Source organism: Episyrphus balteatus, chromosome 3 (genome assembly GCF_945859705.1).
Source record: "Episyrphus balteatus chromosome 3, idEpiBalt1.1, whole genome shotgun sequence".
Classification (NCBI taxonomy): domain Eukaryota; kingdom Metazoa; phylum Arthropoda; class Insecta; order Diptera; family Syrphidae; genus Episyrphus; species Episyrphus balteatus.
This window is the reverse complement of record NC_079136.1, coordinates 44,266,295-44,286,776: the sequence shown is the minus strand read 5'-3', so window position 1 is coordinate 44,286,776 and position 20,482 is coordinate 44,266,295. Positions and strand designations below refer to the sequence as shown.

At 31.5% G+C, this 20,482-nt stretch overlaps 1 protein-coding gene across 1 annotated transcript in view; it reads right to left on the bottom strand.

Annotated features, from left to right (window-relative positions):
- Window positions 1-234: 234 nt before the first annotated feature.
- The window catches only part of LOC129915835 (uncharacterized), a 60,031-nt gene continuing 39,783 nt past the window's right edge, over window positions 235-20,482 (bottom strand). Inside the window, exons 3-4 of the mRNA XM_055995527.1 lie at window positions 12,426-12,570; window positions 235-656 (exon numbers count right to left, since the gene is read on the bottom strand). Coding sequence (XP_055851502.1) covers window positions 413-656; window positions 12,426-12,570 — 389 coding nt within the window. The 3' untranslated portion in view covers window positions 235-412. The remainder of the gene's footprint in view (window positions 657-12,425; window positions 12,571-20,482) is intronic.

Genomic DNA, 20,482 nt, shown 5'->3' with positions numbered 1-20,482 from the left:
TTAGTCCGCTCAGTTTTTTTTGCATTCATTGACTGGGTTTGAAGGAACAAGTTGTCAAAAACTTACCTGAAGTTCCAGACTTCTTTAAATTATGTAAGCTACCGACTTGCACCATCTGTCAAATTTGTCAGTTCCTTGCGAGTCACTCTACCATAAATAAATTAACCTCAAATTTGTTCTTTAAAAAAATAAAATCCATGAACACAATAATTTTGTGTGTGTGTTTTAAACAAACATTTATTCAATTTTATCTTTTAATTGAAAACCAATTCTTTACTTTAACTATCACATAAAAAAAGTATTTGTATCCAACAATAAATTTATATTTTCCTTATTTTCTTTCTTTCTTAAATTAATTATTGTAAAAAGTTTATATTTATATTTTTTTTTTTTAATTTCTTAATTATGTTAATTAATTATAATGTATATCACTTCGCCAAATTACTGCTACCAGAGAAGCAACCATAAGAAAAAGTACATATCGATTTCCATGCTGTCCAACAGCTGCACATAGTAAATTTTCAAATTTTCTGCAATTTGTAAAAAGTTTCTCCTCCGAAAGCATTTTTGCTGTATCCCTAGCGAATTTTGCCGAATTCTTGTAGCATTTAAAACGTGCACTGTTGTAGATGCAATTCTCATAAGCATGTCGAGCACTGTAAGAAATTTAAAAAAGAAAAGAAAAGGAAAATTCATAAGAATAATGAAAATATTAATATTGTACTATTTTCTACAAATAATTATGAGATGAATTTTTATATTTAAATGGAAGAATAAAAAATGTCATAGTATAGAAATTATGATATTTAATGCATATTGGGTTGAGGCTAAAGTGGGTGGAAAAATTTTCTAAAAAAAATTGCCTTTAAATAGAAAATTGATAATAAAAAAAGCTACGGCAATACTAACAATATAGTGGTTTTATGTCAAAATGGCTTAGAATGTGTTTATTGAGAGCTAGATAATTTTTTTATGTCAAGGCCTTGGTTGCCTTATACACAACCCTATACTACTAACTGACTCACATTTAACTCTAAAAACCTTGAAATGGCGGTCAAAATTAAATATTAACAAAAAAGGTTTTCATGGGAATTTTAAAATTAAACAGAAACAACGTTGATTTAACAATAAGTAAATCGAAGGATAAATCACATATAAAACAGCTAATGAAAATCATTCTCCTATTATGTAGAAACAAAAATATCAAACATGAAACCATATTAAAAGGCCAAAAGATATTTATATTGAACATAATATTCTAGGAACTGAAATAAAACTATAACTCGAATGCGCCAGGTTTATAGCTAAACCGAACATAATAAACAACCAACAAACAGAAACAAGGTAATAAGGCCATAATTATGATTTTACGCCATAAGGACATTTCCATAATGATCGTTATTATTCTGAAATTTCGTTGTTAAAATTCTATTAATTTTTTTTGGTTTCACAATTTTGGTTTTGGATAGGAGGTTAGTTAATATCCGAAAATGCATATTTTCCGTTTTTAGTACAGTTTTGGTTTTGAATAGGATTTAAATTAATATTCCAAAAACACTATGTTTTTTTTTAGAAAGAAAAATATCAATTTCAAGAAAATACAGAATGAAAACGAATGAATGAAAAATAAAAGTGTAGTTTTTCTACATAGTCTTAAAAAAATTTTTCAATCATAAAAATTTGTTCTGTAACTTTTTTGATTGAAAAGAAAGGTTATTTTTTTTTGCAAATTAAATTCTTCAAGAAACAAAAGACTAATATTTTGCTGAAAAAGAAAAATTAAAGTAAATGAAATAGGTGCATAAATATATATAATTTTTCACCGAGTTTTGTCAAAATCCAAGTATATTTGTAAATAGAACGGGCGGTCAATATCCCTATATAATTTTAAATCCTTCCTATACAAAGACAAAAATGAAACATTAAAATAAGATGATGGCCACTTTGAATTCCACTATAATAAAACAGTACGATTTCCGCTTAAAATAAGTGGAATCCGCTTAAATTCTGTTAAAATTCATTCAATTCATTTTAATACATATGAATTTTCATCTTAAAAAAAAAACGAAGAAAAATAAAAATTTAAAAATTATTAAATTTTTCGTTCCAATGTACATATAAGTGATTTGTCTAGACCGTACATTGATTAAAATTAAATTAAAAAAACTTAGTACTTTCGAATCATCTTCATCAATAGAACCATTTAAAAAGGTACTTTTCACATCCATTTCATATATCCTTTTTCCCCTTCATTCTTGTTGTCAATTTATTTAAAAATCCACTTGGTTTTTATTGTCTGTGTCCTTCATTGTAATTCTGTTTCTGTACATGTGTTATTTTCTTTTAAAAAATCTAATTAGTTTTTCATCGCTGCTTAGGGTTGCCAACCGTACTCTAAAAAAGAGTATTGTACTCTATTTCACGTATGTGTACTCTATAGTCTATAACTCTGATAGAGTACGCCAAAATACTCTTTTTTTTTACTTAAGGCTAAGTGTACCGCCACATAAACATCTTAACATTTACAAATTGGTGGATAATTTTTATATTTCTAAAGATAATTGAATGAAAAGGAAAACGAGGCTTAAAATATTCGACCTTATAATTTCTAAATTTGAACAATTGTAATTTAGAGATTACAAAACACTATAATTTTGGTCGTTGTTTTAGTATGACCTGCTTGTTTTGTTTGTTTCTTAGTCGGACTTAAAATTAAATTTTTTTTTAAATTCTAGTTTGTAATTAAATTGAATCAAAGGATTTTTCAAAAACTTAAACTTTGTTTTTTTTTTTTTTAATAGAAAAAAAATTAATCGCAACTGATGCTATTTTTCTTGATTTTCCAATGTTTGAACTGGTGTAACTTTTGCTGTTATCAATATAATTCATCGAAATAAAAAAATGTATAGAATATTAATACCTTGATTTTTTTTTTACAAAAAAACGTTTTAAATATTAATTAAAGAAAAATTTTTAAAAAGGATTTTTTTACTTTTTCAGAAATATTAGCTTAATTTTTTTTAAATTCTAATTTTGTTCTCTATTTTACTTTGTTTTGTTTAAGACCTCAAAACATTAGATTATTTCTTGTAAAAAATCAAGGTATTTATGTTTGAGTTAACCCCTTGTAGCCCCATGTGACATTTCTGTAACAAACCGAAAAAGATCGCCCAAAAGCTGTAAAAAACATATTTTTATTCTTTTAAAGCTTCTTACATAATCTTCAAGAATTGCTTTATCGAAATAATGCGCCATATTTCTAATAAATAGCACCAATAGTTTTTAATTGGCAGTTAATGTTGAAAGTTCGGCTTTTTTGGAAAACAAGCTAATTTATGTAAAAACTACGAAATTCAGAAAAAATAACTTTCGTGCATAAACTAACGGGGTTTTATTTTTGGATCTTAGGAATGCGCCTAAAAATAAATATTAGATAGCTTTTTGTTTGAATTTTTGCATTTATATACAAAATTAAATTATTTAAACTTTTTTTTTTACTGCGTAAATTTCGAAATAACTAAGCAAATAATAAATTTATTGAATTTTTAAAAAATACGTGTTTTATTATAGCTAAAGCCCTTTCGATTTACATTATTAATTTTAAAATTTACGATGTTGGGTTACAAGGGGTTAAGCTTCTTATTTCTTTTTATTTCGATGAATTATATTGTTAACTGCAAAAATTGTGAGCTATATACTATCTGTTCTTGCAACTTCAGCATTCACTGAGAGAGTATTTTGGGTCATGAATATGAAGTGATGAGATAAGAGGAATAGGGCTTCATTGAAATTGATCAAAAATGAGCTCTTAATTTATATGAATTTTGAATTTGAACGTTTAGAGTTATACACATATTTAAAAAATAACAAAAATATTGTTATATACTGCAAGAAGTTAAAAAAAATACATTTTCAAGACCTTAAATAAATGGTACTCTTCTTTTTTCATATGTACTCTTTTTTTTCATCTCTGAAATCAAATATACTCTATTCCTTCTTAAAAAAGTTGGCAACCCTATCGCTGCTCTCAATGATTTTTTTAACTGCTTTTTCATAGCTTGGATATGAGTCCTTTGGCAATTTATACGATCGCCCACTTCGTATCAAATTCCTCCATAGCAACAAAATTTTCCATTTCTATAATATTTGTAACTGTGCTTGTTTCTATACACACAGTGAGCCTGAACAAGTTTAAGGTTGACCTAAAATGACGACAAAAACTAATTTTTATTACTAATTCAATTTTCTCAAAAACTAGAAGGCACAGAAACATATGGTTTTCAGTATTTAATAAGGAATATATTGAGGTAGTTTCTTTTATCAATTTATCCCGTAATGAAACCCAAAGTCTTCACAAAAATAGTATTCAATGTATTTTTTTTTTTAAACTTCTTTTTCACAATTGTTGACTTTGAAATCGATTATTTCGAAAACAACTGATTAAAATAACTTGATTTAAAAAACTATAATTAAGTCTAAGGAAGCTAATCCGATTTTGGTAAAAACGGATTATTATTGCTGAGGCCTTCAGGAACAAAGCCTCATCTTTAGTTTTTGTCGTCATTTTAGGTCAACCTTAAACTTGTTCAGGCTCACAGTGATGATGCTCTTCTTAAATTTAACTTTTTAAAATAATAAGATTTCTTATAAAAATATAAATGGAATCCGTTTAAATTCTGTTAAAATCAAAGTGAAATTCATTTCATTTTAGAAAGATTTTTGTTTTCTTTAAAAAAAATTTGAGTGTGTGTGTTACGAATGAATTGATTTAAATTAAATTAAAAAATTTAACAAAACTAAAAGATTAATTTAATTTGTTAAGGTGCGAGAAATCTAGAAGATGTGTCCGCAAATTTTAAGACGGCAATTTTCTTGGCAAAAAATCATGCAGTAATCCGCTTAATTTAAAAATAAATTCCATTTGAAGGGTCCAGGGGAAAAACGGCACATGTCCAAAAATTTATTTACTATGCACTATCTAATGGGATCCTTAATTTTATAAAACAAAAATTTAAGCCTTACTGAAAAAATAAATAAAATTTGTGCTTTTAGTACTGAGTTGTATAGAGAACAAAATTTTAAAATGCGTTTTTTTTTCGAAATGAGTTGGAATGGAATTATGCTGTTTTTCCCCTGGACTCTTCATTTGTTTTTAGCATTTTATTTTTTTTCTGTGTATTTGGCTATCAAAAAACATCATTAATTGCGTTTACTGAAACATGGATACATAAACAAATAATGACCGAAGAGTTGATTGCCAATTCTCACACTTTTCTGTTATAATTGTAGCTATTCGTCGTAATTTAATTTGCTGTTGCTGTTGACACGAGACAAAAATTAATAGAATCAAAATTAAATATTCAACAAGTTTGTGAAAGGATTCAGTTAAATGATGCTTTAATTGATGATTTGTTAGTTTTACTCTGCTACATTCCTTGCTGTCTTTGCTCTCAATTAAAAGCATTTAAAAAAACATTGAAATTATTTTAAACACTAATAAAATGATAAATGTCAAATTTGTGTAGATACTTGTTTACGAGTAATCATCTTTAAATATTAAAAATTATTTATATTCCATCGGCTCTTTGAGATTGACATGAACCATTTCACAAACGTTTGATGTTAAATACACTCCCCTTCAACTGAATAAGCACACAAATTTTCAAAGGTATTTTGTCCATTTTTTCCTAAGATTGATCTTTCATGTAACATTTGATGATGTTAACAGTTAGCTTACGATGTTGAGAAACCAAATCAGAAAGAATAATTCTCAAAGTACCGCTATTTTTTTTCGTGTTCTCTTACAAAGCGACCCATATGGAAAAATGCAGTTTTTTTTTGCGTCAACTGAATAGACACACGGTCTTTCAAGGTCAATATCTTCGTTGTTTATGAGAGTTTTGAGGTGTTTGGCATACCAAATCAAAGGTTGAAATGTTCTCAGTGCGATTTTATCATTTAATTAAAATTAAAAAAAAAAGTAGTAGATTAAAAGCTTTGAATACTGTCGACAGAGCTAAAATTAATTTGTTAACGGAACAAGTACTGACCGGGTCTGCTATAGCTACCAAAATTGATCGGAGTTTTAGTGTGTTGCCTATTCGTACCTCAAAAATAAAAGTTCGTACAGGAAAAATATGAATTAAGGTAAAAAACGGCAAAAATAGCAGTTAATCGACGAGAAATTTTGAGATCTGCCTCCAATTCATTTGACTCTGGGGCAAAAATCAAACAAAAAGCTGGTGTTTCTGCAAGTGTTTCAACACTCCGCAGAGTAATTAACAGCACGGATCATTTTAACACATTAAAAGTCCAAAAGAAACCAACTTTAAACAAGCAACAAAAAGGTATTCGTTAAGAATTTTCTAGACTCCAAATGAGCTGGAAAAATGAGTGACGCAAAGTGGATTTTTTCATTTGAAAAAGGTCAATTTTGATGGCCCCGATGACTTCAATTATGATTTCATCAAATTTGAACTTTTTCAAATGAAAAAAACCACTTTGCGTCACTCATTTTTCCAGCTCATTTGGAGTCTAGAAAATTCTTAACGAATACCTTTTTGTTGCTTGTTTAAAGTTGGTTTCTTTTGGACTTTTAATGTGTTAAAATGATCCGTGCTGTTAATTACTCTGCGGAGTGTTGAAACACTTGCAGAAACACCAGCTTTTTGTTTGATTTTTGCCCCAGAGTCAAATGAATTGGAGGCAGATCTCAAAATTTCTCGTCGATTAACTGCTATTTTTGCCGTTTTTTACCTTAATTCATATTTTTCCTGTACGAACTTTTATTTTTGAGGTACGAATAGGCAACACACTAAAACTCCGATCAATTTTGGTAGCTATAGCAGACCCGGTCAGTACTTGTTCCGTTAACAAATTAATTTTAGCTCTGTCGACAGTATTCAAAGCTTTTAATCTACTACTTTTTTTTTTAATTTTAATTAAATGATAAAATCGCACTGAGAACATTTCAACCTTTGATTTGGTATGCCAAACACCTCAAAACTCTCATAAACAACGAAGATATTGACCTTGAAAGACCGTGTGTCTATTCAGTTGACGCAAAAAAAAACTGCATTTTTCCATATGGGTCGCTTTGTAAGAGAACACGAAAAAAAATAGCGGTACTTTGAGAATTATTCTTTCTGATTTGGTTTCTCAACATCGTAAGCTAACTGTAAACATCATCAAATGTTACATGAAAGATCAATCTTAGGAAAAAATGGACAAAATACCTTTGAAAATTTGTGTGCTTATTCAGTTGAAGGGGAGTGTAAGTCCTTCTTTTCAAAGGTTATTGATGCATTTTGACCTTTCGACATGCTTAGCAACAATCTAAATCTGCTTCAGTTGTTTGGATGTTGTGTTTTATCCAATATCTTCTAATATTAGGACAAAGTTTAAGACAAGGCAGACCTAACGAATGCTGTAGGATTTTGTCCTTTTTGCATTCAAAACCTGCGGTCTTTGGTAAATGAAATGACCCGACTTTTAACAAAATTGACATAATTTTTTTTGGCTTTAGCTTTTTGTGTTGTTCTGTTTTGAATTTTCCCTGATATTTGTGTTTACTTTTGACTACCAAAGGTAACGTCGTACAGAGTTTTCATTGCTGTTGCTGGGTTCTTAACTTCTCGACTTCTCCTGGAAATTAATTCGTTCAACTTTTGGTCTTTTGTTGGAACTTAACTTCCCATCCAGACATGAAATTTTTATATTTAGATGGTAGTCATAGTTTCAGAAAGAAATTTAACCATGCTTTTGAATATTCGTACCTTAAAATGCAACCAAACATGTACAAAACAGAAAATCTCTTTCTCTTGTATCTATAATTTTATATGGAATTAAATCAGAATTGCTTATACGAGTAGGTATCTACTATGGAGTTTACTTCAAAAATAATAAATTTGGTACAAAATGTTAGTAAAGACCTTACGGCAAATAATGCTTGAAAAGATTTTTTCCTTTAATCCTCACTCATGTGTGTAATATAAAAGTCATAACACCTTGAATGGGTGTTAACATAAGAAGAAGAAAATGAAAAACACCATAAAATCCTATTCAGTTCAAAGGATTTTATTTATCTCCAGTAGAACATTCCAAGAAAAAAATGTCAAAGTTAATATCTACTTACGTTTCTTTTTCATCAAATAATAATGAAGAAAGTTCATACTTGAACAGACCAAGAGTCCTCTCGAGTCCAATGAAATCTCATAATGAGAGGAATAGGATTTTAATATGTATTAGCTACGCGTCTTTATCATATATAATTGCATATTTTTAATAGAAGAACAAAATAATTCATGACATCTTAAAAATTTAACATTTTCATAGTTTAATAGATAACAATGATTGGCATTGTGAAGCACTAAACCCAAAATTCCTGGGCTTTGGTATAAAAGGTTGGTTGGGTAACATTGATGGAGACACGTGCACCAAAGGATTTTCTTCCCCTTTTGATAGTCAAAGTATTTTGGGTAAATTTGATTTCTTTTTTCTTTTTTTAGAATAAAGAAACAAAAGGTAATTTTTATATAATATTTAAATGATAAAGAAAAAATAAATTCTCGGAAATTAAAATACGTCCACCATGCTAAAGCGGCTTCGGCTGTCATAGCAAGGAAATTCACGGCGGATAACCTGGGGTTAGTGCTGATCCAAGAACCCTGGATTAACGGGGGTCAAGTAAGGGGCCTAACAAGTAAGGACTCCAATTTAATATGGGACACGAGAAGCACCTCGCCCAGAACATGCATAATGATCAGAAATAATATAAATTTTATATGTCTTTCAGAATTTATGACGCGGGACCTTGTTCCAATACAAGCCCAGATATACATCGAGGACAATCCCTGCACGATGGTTGTAGCTGCAGCATACTTTGCGGGTGATGATGACGACATACCGCCTGCTGAAGTACAGAAGCTGGTTGACTACTGCAACAATAAAAAACTACCGTTGTTGGTTGGATGCGACGCCAACGCTCACCATACTACGTGGGGTAGTTCCGATATTAATCAAAGGGGTGAGTACCTTTTAAATTTTATTATCGAAAAAAATCTAGATACATTCAATGTAGGGAATACCCCAACTTTTGTAACTAGAACTAGAAACGAAGTGTTAGACTTGACATTCGGAACCCCGAATGTAAGCAGCTTAATAAGGGATTGGAAAGTTTCCAACGAACCCTCACTGTCTGATCATAGAATAATAACGTTTAACCTTGAAGGCCTTCAAACAGAGAATACCTCTGGAAGAAATTCAAGAAAAACGAACTGGAATATCTACAAAACTGCTCTAAAGAGCAACCTTGAACAAATTGGTCCAGCTAGAACGACAACAAGTCACTATGAGTTGGAGCAAATAGTTAATGAGGTCAGTGGGGCAATAAATGAGGCGTTCGAACTCAGTTGCCCTATAAAGCCCATGAAAAGACAGAAAGATGCACCTTGGTGGAACAAAAATCTGTCAAAACTAAGATCCAGTGTAAGAAAACTCTTTAATGAGGCGAAAAGAACCGGAGAGTGGAATCAGTACAGGACAGAACTGACTAACTACAGCAAAGAAATAAGAAGAGTCAAAAGAAACAGTTTTAGGACCTTCTGTGAGAGTATCTCCTCTACTCCTGCTGCAGCAAGACTGCATAAAGCACTAGCAAAAGAAAAAACTATAAAATCGCTAGCTCTGCGTAAACCGGACGGCAGTTTTACTGAAAACGAAGAGCAAAAGTCAACACTGTTACTAAACACTCATTTTCCGGGAAGCTCTCCACTGATAGGCCTCCAAATAGAGAGAATACCTCCTATGCCTAATCGTGAAGACTGGAAGATAGCTTCAACTATCTGTTCAGGAAATAGGATTGAATGGGCAATAAATACCTTTCAACCCTTCAAGTCACCCGGAGTGGATGGCATCTTTCCCGCACTTCTACAAAAAGGGAAAGAAGAATTAATGCCACAGCTAATTAGCATTCTGCGAAGCAGCGTAGCACTTGGGTATATACCAAGTCTGTGGAGAAGAGCTAAAGTAATTTTCATTCCCAAAATAGGAAAGAAGGATACAACCCATCCAAAGTCATTCAGGCCAATAAGCTTAACATCTTTCCTACTGAAGACATTGGAAAAATTAATTGACAACTTCATAAGATCAGAAGTACTCATAAAAATGCCTCTGAATAATCGCCAACATGCCTACAGGGCAGGTAAGTCAACAGAAACTGCTCTATACGAACTAACGAACACCGTACAAAAAGCATTAAATGTTAAAGAAACTGCACTATGCGCCTTCCTAGATATAGAGGGGGCCTTCGATAACACCTCTCATGAATCAGTATCTAAGGCTCTTGTAAGAAAGTGTGTTCCGGCCACCATTACAAAATGGATAGAGAAAATGTTGAGCACAAGAACGGCAGAGGCAACTACAGGTGTAACAACACAGAAAATCATCACAACAAGAGGATGTCCACAGGGAGGGGTTTTATCACCCTTGCTGTGGAGCCTTGTAGTGGATGAATTACTGGAACATCTTACATCCCTGGGTATTCGATGTCTTGGTTTTGCTGACGATATTGTAATAACCGCCTACGGGAAGTTCGAGGAGACCCTTTGCGATATCATCCAAAGAGGACTTTCAGCTACAAGTAAATGGTGTTTAACGGTGGGGCTAAATATCAACCCAGCAAAAACTACAATTGTACCATTCACAAGGAAACGGCTTTTGCCTCATATCAGACCTATCCAGCTAGCTGGTAAGGTCATTGAACTAAAGAGAGAGGTAAAATATCTAGGTATCACACTAGACAGTAAACTCCTCTGGAATAAACACTTAGAAATAACAGTCGGGAAAGCCACAAAAGCCCTTATGATATGCCGAAGACTGGCAAATAAATCATGGGGGTGCAAACCAAATATCCTAAGGTGGATGTATACCATGATGGTGAGACCCATTATCACCTACGGTGCGGTTGTTTGGCACAAAAGAACCGAACTAGTTACAACTAAAAAGACATTAAACAAAGTTCAAAGATTGGCCTGCTTATGCATTACTGGCTCAATGAGAACTTGCCCTACAGCAGCAATGGAAGTCATCCTCCACTTAACACCACTCCATGAAGTAATAAGTAGTACTGCTAACGGAACAATCTTGAGATTTGCAAAAGAGGGAACTGGTACGGGCAAGAGTATTGGTCTCAAAGAAAGGGACTCAATATCGAACACCACAGTTAAAAACCTCCTTGACATCCCAAGAGATTGCATGATCAAGAAATACAACTTTGAGAAAAACTTTCAAACACAGTTTAGTAGCAAGGCAAAGTGGGTAAGTGAATCCACGAACTACACTTTCAATGCAAACGCCATCAAGTGGTACACTGATGGATCGAGAACAGCTGATGGAACTGGAGCAGGAATATTTGGGCCTAGAACCAAAATTTCCATTCCAATGGGACAGTTTCCTAGCATTTTTCAAGCGGAAATCAACGCTATAGATAAATGCGCAGAACGTAATCTCGAAAGAAAATACAAAAACCAAAACATTGCCATCATGTCTGATAGCCAGGCCGCACTTAAAGCTATAAACTCATACGCCATCAACTCCAAACTCGTATGGGAATGTGTGAAGAAGCTGAACGAGCTTGGCAAGGCAAATAAAATAACACTGTACTGGGTTCCCGGACATGTTGGAGTACAAGGGAACGAAGTAGCAGACTCCTTAGCAAAAGCAGGTGCAACCGCACCTCTTATGGGCCCAGAACCATATTGCGGAATTGGAGACAGCACGATCAAACAAATGATAAAAACCGATGAGGAGGCCAAACGAACTAAAATTTGGAAAGAGACTCCTAAACTCAGACAGGCGAAATCACTACTTGGGAATTACAACCAAAAAAGATTTAAAACCTGCATTAACCTGAGTAGAAACAACCTGAGAATAGTAACAGGGATCCTTACAGGCCACTGCAAGCTGAGAAAACACCTCAACAACATTGGCCTGGCAGACAGTGCCACCTGTAGATTCTGCAACAATAATGAAGAGACGCCAGAACACATACTGGGCAACTGTGAAGCACTAATGCACAATCGACACAGATACCTGGGCCAGCACCAGGTAACAAGTAAAGATCTACCGTCGATAGAAATACTCCAGTTAATCAAATACCTAAAAAGTATCAAACTGGAGACTGTACTGTAAGTAGTTAATTGCAGCCAAATTTGGGGGCACAATAGACCTTTAAGGTCGCAGTGCAACTTTCCCCCACAACACATTCATTCATTCATTCATTCAAAATACGAAAGCCAGATAAACCCCAGTTAAGGTACGAATAAAAGTTTTTTTTATAATATTAAGATTGAAAAATCAGGGCTTAAACAAAAAAAAAAAAACATATTTTGAACTCAAAATTTCTCTCAGTATAAATAAATTCTCACCAGCAAAATTGCATAAATTTGTTAGTCATGTTCTTTGGATGGCTTCGTTCGTGTAATTCGTCGGTGAGAATTTTTTGAAAATCTTTTGTACATTTTTTCCAGTCTTCTTGAATATGAGAAAAGCACTCTTTGTGTCGGTTATATTCTGAAATAAAATAAGAAAAGGATTGATTGATTGATAAAGCTTTGTAAATTTTTGACGACATACATTTATTTTTCTATAAATATAAGTACAATACAAACTACATAATGCAGGTGAAATTTCTACTTTTAACATTAAAAATTTTTACTAGTTTTAACAATTTAAGGACAAAATTGATTGGATTTTTTTTTTTTTTTAATTTTGGTCTTAGATGTTAATAAATGATTACTTCAAAATGGCATGCACACTTTATTTGATTTTTGAAACGATTTTGAATTTTTTTTAAAGCAAGTTAATAAAAGGAATTGAATTGTAAATTTTTTTGTGGAGCTCAAATTTATATCACATTTTTTTTTTACTTTTTACGTTAACTTAATTTTTACTTGCGATACAGGTACTATACATTTAACAAGTTATGCATTCGTACAGAAAAAAAGTTGAGATAACAATTTTCCATGATATTACGATGATAGAGAATGCAAAAAAAGTAGGTCCCGGAAGTCCGTTTGTCTGGCTGTATAAGGAACTTCAGTCTAAACGGATGGACTGATTGACTTAAGACTTGGTATGTAGCATTTTTTATAGACCCGCCAGAGGGATTTTAGGAATTAATTTTTTCGGATAAAAAATAACGGTACCTGTCATATAAAAATTTGGGAAAAATTTAATTTCTCGAAAACGGCTCCAAAGATTTTGTTAAAAAAAATCCAAATATTATTTTTTTGGCTAGGTCTTCCTTATGATGGAAACAATTTTTCTTGAATATCATTACTAACGGTACTTGCCATAGAACCGTCTTTTTTTTTCAAATCTTATTTTCAGGCAAACTTCTTACTTAATTTCAACTGATTTTTTATACAAAAGCATTCATATAATTTTAATATAAATCACAAATAAAATTATAAAAAAAAAAAATTTTTGGATTTAAAAAAAAAATTGGAGTTTTTTTTTGAAAAATCAAATTTTCAAAACCGGCACACTGAATTTTTTTGAAATTCTGGTTTAAGATATTGATTAGTGATTTTTACAAAATGCCATACCAATTTTATTTTAAAACTTTTTTTCCAAAAAATTTGTTTTTTTTTTTTAAACGGATATAACGATTTTGAAAATTTTTTTTCTAAAAATCCGTCTTACTATATCAAATAAAACTGCATACTTGTTTTGGAGAGAAATTTAATTTCAGAATTTTATGTTTTTTTTTATATATGTAAGTAACTACATTTCCCAAATTTCTATATAAAAAGTCTTAAAAATTTTAGGAACTTGGACTCTAAGAGCAAGTTCGTGCGACCCAGTCGTGCATTTTATTTTTCTCGTACACATTTTTTTTCCAAATTTTTTTATAAAAAGTTTCAAAAATTTAAGCAACTAGAACTCTAAAATTAAGTTCGTACTAGTCGTGTATTTTATTTACATGATAAATTTTACAAGGAAAAAATATTTCTACCGGATATTCATACGCTCGAGTACTGTATCGTCATTGTCATAATTTTATTAATCTACCCACAAAAGTCTGAATAATGTAAGCTATAATGTGAATACGTGAACATGACCAAACATTAGAAGGCTTTCTAAATCCATATTGATTGTATTCACTGAAAGCATCATTGTTCTCTGTTTATGTTTTACTTGAAATAAATAAGTTTACTGTGGGACAAGAGTATTTCAAATTTGAAATACAAATATGAAACTTTTCCCGTGATGTTTTTCGAATATTTATGTGTAGTACGTATGGAGATGAATAGATACAAATAATAATTGTTTTCGTTTTTGAACTTATTGTTTTTTGGTTGAAATTGGTTAGGGGATATAATTTGATAAATGCACATCCACTGTGAAATTGAAAACAAAATTTTGAGTTCATGACTATTGGACTCTAGAGGACGCCATATTAGAAATTTTAATATAGCCTTTAGCCAGCGGGTAATCAGGACCCTTTCAACGATACCTTCTTTTTCAAATTGTGATTACAATTTTAGAAGTTATGGGGGAACATACATGCCCACATACATCCAAACCGGTCAAATATGATTGTATCCCACTCTTTTTTCAACACGTGCAGTGCGTGGTTGTCCATGTCCATATGCCCCATAAGCTCTAGCCATTTGCTTTCTCTATACAGGGGCGGACTGGGGGTCAAAGGGCCTCCCGGGACTTTAAGGAAAAGGGCCACAAATACATAATTCACTTTTAAAATTTTTAAAAAGAAAAGTTGATATGCAGAAACTGTTTAAGTTTTTTCACGTTTATTGATCTATAATCTGTGAACAGGCGGATCAATTTATTTGAGTGATTGAAAATAAAAAAAATGTACAGGGCTAAGTTATATAACATTCATTTTAAAACGTTAAGTGGGTGTTACTTTCAGTTTAGTCAAAAGAAAATATGTATTCTTTATATATCTAATATAAGGTCTTTATATATCAATATATCGAATGTCACTTTTCATAAATGTCCACCTCTTCCAAGAATATGTACAAATATAAATCGAAAAAATCTTTATCTTAATTTGTTTGACTAATGTAGAATGTTATTATTATTATTATTTGATCTCAACACAACGTTCTAGAATGATACTATAGCCCAGGCAAATTAGTAAATCAAATCGCATTTTTCGCAGGACTAAATTTTTTTTCGTGGAATGTATTTGGGTGAATGTCCTTATCATAAAAGTCAAGTTTTTGGGATGGTAGGATGTCGAAAGCAGCCGCCATCTTGGAAAAGAGGTTGGTACCATTTATATTTAATAGCTCCATTTTTACTCATTTTAACAGTCTTATTCACAATAAAATTATCTAAAAAATGATGTTCTAACGAATTCCGTGGCTATAATAAATTCAATTTTATAACTGGTCCCAGTTTGTCTCCAAAGGTGGGGACAAATTGACATTTTTACTTGCGATATTGGTACTATAGGGCAAGTTAAGGATTCGAAAAAATAATAGGACTTGAAATAACAATCAGACATGACATTAAGATGATAGAGTATGCTAAAAAAGTGGGTCACGCTATTCTGGTCTGTCTGTCCGTCTGTAAGTACCGCGAGTTATAGCCTAAACTAATGGAGCGATTTTTTTCAAACTTGGTAGTTAATAGTTTTGGATGATTCCCTGGAGGACAAATTGAAATTTTTTTTAGGGCCAAAACTAACGGTACCTACCTGTCTTTTGAAAAATCGATTTTTTGAAAACGGGTTGATAAATTTTATGGAAATTTCTTTTTTTTATTTCTAATAAATGGCATACCAACTATATTTTTTGAAAAATGTTAGAAAAATTTTAAAAAATTATTTTTTTACAAAACGGCTTTAACGATTTTCGAAATTTTTTTCTGAAAGATCCTTTTCATGGAAGATATCAGATAGCATAGGTACTTAGTTTTGTGTAAAAGATCATTTAAAACGGTGTTTAATTAATTACAAAAACAGATTTTATTTATTTTGACTACTTATAGAATTCCTTAAAAATATCAAATTTTAATTTTCCCTAATTTTGTTCAGTAAAGTTCTTTAACATCAGAGTTACTTTTACCATAAGAGCAAGTGCGTGGGACCCCAGTAGTGTATTTTATTTAATATATTTCACAAACTTTTGAAACTATAACACTTCTAATTGAACTGGTTTACAACCAGAATGGACACTCAATCCCACTATTTTTACTTTACTATAGGGCAAGTGTTGGTTTCGTGTAGAAAAAATTGAGGTTTTAATCAAAACCAACATTACCATAATGGAGAAGATCAAAAAAGTGGGTTTCGTCATGCCGTCCGTCGTCGGTCTATCCTATGAGCTAGGGCGTAAACGGATAGATGGTAGATGGATTTCCTTGAAACTTGGTACAGATGATTTTTACCTAGTTCCAAAGACCCGTTTTTTTTTTCAATATACCGTTTTGGAGGTATTGAATTTTTCTCGAAAATGGCTCTCGAAATTTTGTGTACGTAATAGTCTTTTGGATTCTAACTAAACTGCATTTTTAGTTTTTCTCAAAAAATTCGGAAAACGGATATATGGCGTTGTCGTTTTTGCAAAAATTGTCATATTTTTTAGGTTTCTATATTTCATAAAAGCATAAGCCAATTTAAATCAAAATCTACAGACAGATATTTCTTATCATTTTAAAGTGTAAAATGCAAAACAAAATTTAAAAAAAGTTTATAGGTATTTTAAATTTAATTTTTTAACTTTATATTTTTTTAAATTTTTTTTTCTCGGAACTTAACAAAATCTTAAATATCCAATAGATATTTAAGATAAAGATTAGGGTGGGTCAAAAAAATCGAAATTTTTTTTTTTGATTTGGTACTCCGAAAAATCGATTGCTAGACCCCTCTAGAATATACACACCAAATATGAGCTCTTTATATTAATGGGAAGGTCCTCCGCTTTGCAATTTTCCATTTTTACATCAAGCTTCTACAAAAAAAAAATAATTTTTTTATTAATTGACTTTTTAGCAAATTTCTTTTCATATTCTTGTAGGAAATTGAACGCTCTACAAAAAAGACCATATACACTTTTTTCGTTTATCTAACCGTTGAATAGATATTTGAGGTCCAAAAATCGAGAAAATCTTTAAAAATTCGTTTTTTGTTCTTAATTTTGTAACAAATTGAAAAATTATAATGATCAAACGCGCAAGACATATTCTTGTTGGAAATTGATTGTTCCACAAAAAAGGTCTTATTAACTTTTTTCATTAATCTAACCATTCTAAAGATATTCGAGGTCAAAGTTAAAAAAAAATATAAAAACATTTTATATTTTTAAAAAATTTCTAATTCACTGAAACTTCATTATTTTCAAATTAGCAAGATATATTCTTGTAGGGGCTTAAACGTTCTACAAAAAATTCCTTGGAATGAAATTGATTGCTATAACCGTTTAGAAGATATTCGTATACAAATCGCAATGCATACGGGTCATAAGAAAACTATTGAAATCAGTGAGCATTGGTTTGGATACGAACATCTTCTAAACGGTTAAAGCAATCAATTTCATTCCAAGGAATTTTTTGTAGAACGTTTAAGCCCCTACAAGAATATATCTTGCTAATTTGAAAATAATGAAGTTTCAGTGAATTAGAAATTTTTTAAAAATATAAAATGTTTTTATATTTTTTTTTAACTTTGACCTCGAATATCTTTAGAATGGTTAGATTAATGAAAAAAGTTAATAAGACCTTTTTTGTGGAACAATCAATTTCCAACAAGAATATGTCTTGCGCGTTTGATCATTATAATTTTTCAATTTGTTACAAAATTAAGAACAAAAAACGAATTTTTAAAGATTTTCTCGATTTTTGGACCTCAAATATCTATTCAACGGTTAGATAAACGAAAAAAGTGTATATGGTCTTTTTTGTAGAGCTTTCAATTTCCTACAAGAATATGAAAAGAAATTTGCTAAAAAGTCAATTAATAAAAAAAATATTTTTTTTTGTAGAAGCTTGATGTAAAAATGGAAAATTGCAAAGCGGAGGACCTTCCCATTAATATAAAGAGCTCATATTTGGTGTGTATATTCTAGAGGGGTCTAGCAATCGATTTTTCGGAGTACTAAATCAAAAAAAAAAATTTCGATTTTTTTGACCCACCCTAATAAAGATACTTTTAACTACAAGAGCAAGTAAGTGCGACCCAGTCGTGCATTTTATTTTCCTACGTGCTTTGACCTAAGGGTCTCGGAAATTACTTTACAAAAAATTACGATGGATACGTTTTCGAGACATAATTTCTCAGTTTTTTGTCGTTGTGTTTTCTCAGCATAGTTAGTACCCATTCGGGCAATATCTTGAGTAATAAACGACCAATCTGAACAGAAAAACCGGCCCTGATAGCTGAATAAATAAGCAACAAACACTAAAATATTTTTTGTGTCACTCCAGATGCTTAAGAGCAATGTATAAAAAGATTTTTAAAGTAAATTTTTGACAAAAAAATTTCTTACTAAAAGAAAAAATCAAAATCTTTCGAATCCTCATCATCAAATACAAGTAGCATATTTTTATCAATTTAAAGCATTATTTTATAAAAAAATGATTTCATATGATATTGTTTATCCTAAATCCCGAAACTATTTTCTAAACATAAAACCGCGGAGTGCTATTAAATGAGAGGGTGAAAATTGAAGATAGGGGTGCAAAAGCCCCATTTTTGAAGTTCTCGATATATCTCGCAAACAAAGCAAAATTTTTATGTATCGCATTGAAAACTTTTTTGTAGAGAATTAAATTTCCTATAAGAATAATGTTTTTTTCCTATAAGAATTATATTTTTTTTTAAATTCAGGAAAAAATTTGCGTATCTAAACAGTCGAAAAAAACACTAAAGAAAATCAAAAATTTCAATTTTTTTATTTTTTTTTTGTTATTTTGATCGTATCTCTTTTTTGGGCTGAGTAAGACATAAATATTGCTCTAAAAAAGAGATTAAATTTCCTCCAAAAGTGTCTTGTCTGTGGGCCGCTTAATACAGTGAATGTTTATTATGGAAAGGGGGGAGGGTCTATCTGCCCCCTTTTAGGCGGGAACGGCAATTTTCTAAAAAAATACTTTAAATAAAAAAAAATTATTAAAAAACAACGGCAGCAATTACAGTTATTAACGAAACTATAAGTTTTTAACAATATTTTAATTAAAAAAATTTCAAAAGGATGCATATCGATAGGAACTTTAAAGTGGAGTATCTAAGGCAAATTATTATTGTAAAAGATCCATAGGAGGCCTACATTGACTAAAGGGCCACAAACAAAATTCGGTGGGCCTTCAAAGATCTATAGGGGGTCTACATTTAATGAAAGGGCAACAAACAAAATTCGGTGGGCCTTCAAAGATCTATAGAGGGCCTACATTTACTAAAAGGGCCACAAGCATAATTCTGTGAACCTTGAAAGATCGAAAGAGGGCCTACATTGACTAAAGGGCAACAAACAAAATTCGGTGGGCCTTCAAAGATCTATAGGGGGCCTACATTTACTAAAAGGCCCACAATCATAATTATGTGAACCTTGAAAGATCGAAAGAAGGCCTACATTGACTAAAGGGCCACAAACAATATTCGGTGGGCCTTCAAAGATCTATAGGGAGCCTACATTTACTAAAACGGCCACAAGCATAATTCTGTGAACCTTGAAAGATCGAAAGAGGTCCTACATTGAATAAAGGGCCACAAACAAAATTCGGTGGGCCTTCAAAGATTTATAGGGGGCCTACATTTACTAAAAGGCCCACAATCATAATTATGTGAACCTTGAAAGATCGAAAGAAGGCCTACATTGACTAAAGGGCCACAAACAATATTCGGTGGGCCTTCAAAGATCTATAGGGAGCCTACATTTAATGAAAGGGCAACAAACAAAATTCGGTGGGCCTTCAAAGATCTATAGGGGGTCTACATTTAATGAAAGGGCAACAAACAAAATTCGGTGGGCCTTCAAAGATCTATAGAGGGCCTACATTTACTAAAAGGGCCACAAGCATAATTCTGTGAACCTTGAAAGATCGAAAGAGGGCCTACATTGACTAAAGGGCAACAAACAAAATTCGGTGGGCCTTCAAAGATCTATAGGGGGCCTACATTTAATAAAAGGGCCACAAAAATAATTCTGTGCACCTCGAAAGATTTATAGGAGGCCACAATATGTTTATATTGACTAACAACCGAGCATTTTATGAGAAAGTTTTCTTTTACAAAATAGAATTTCAAGTGCTTTTAAAAATTTTCTTCTTGCCCGAGGGCCTACCGGGAAAATTCCCGGTTGCCCGGTGGGCCAGTCCGCCCCTGTCTCTATACAACCAATAGGCAGTGAATCTTGTTCTAAGGCATTCATTTTAGGTGAACTATTAAATTTCGAACATCATCATCGTTTCTGAATTCTTTGTTTGAAAGTATAATTCTTGCATTTTTTTTTTA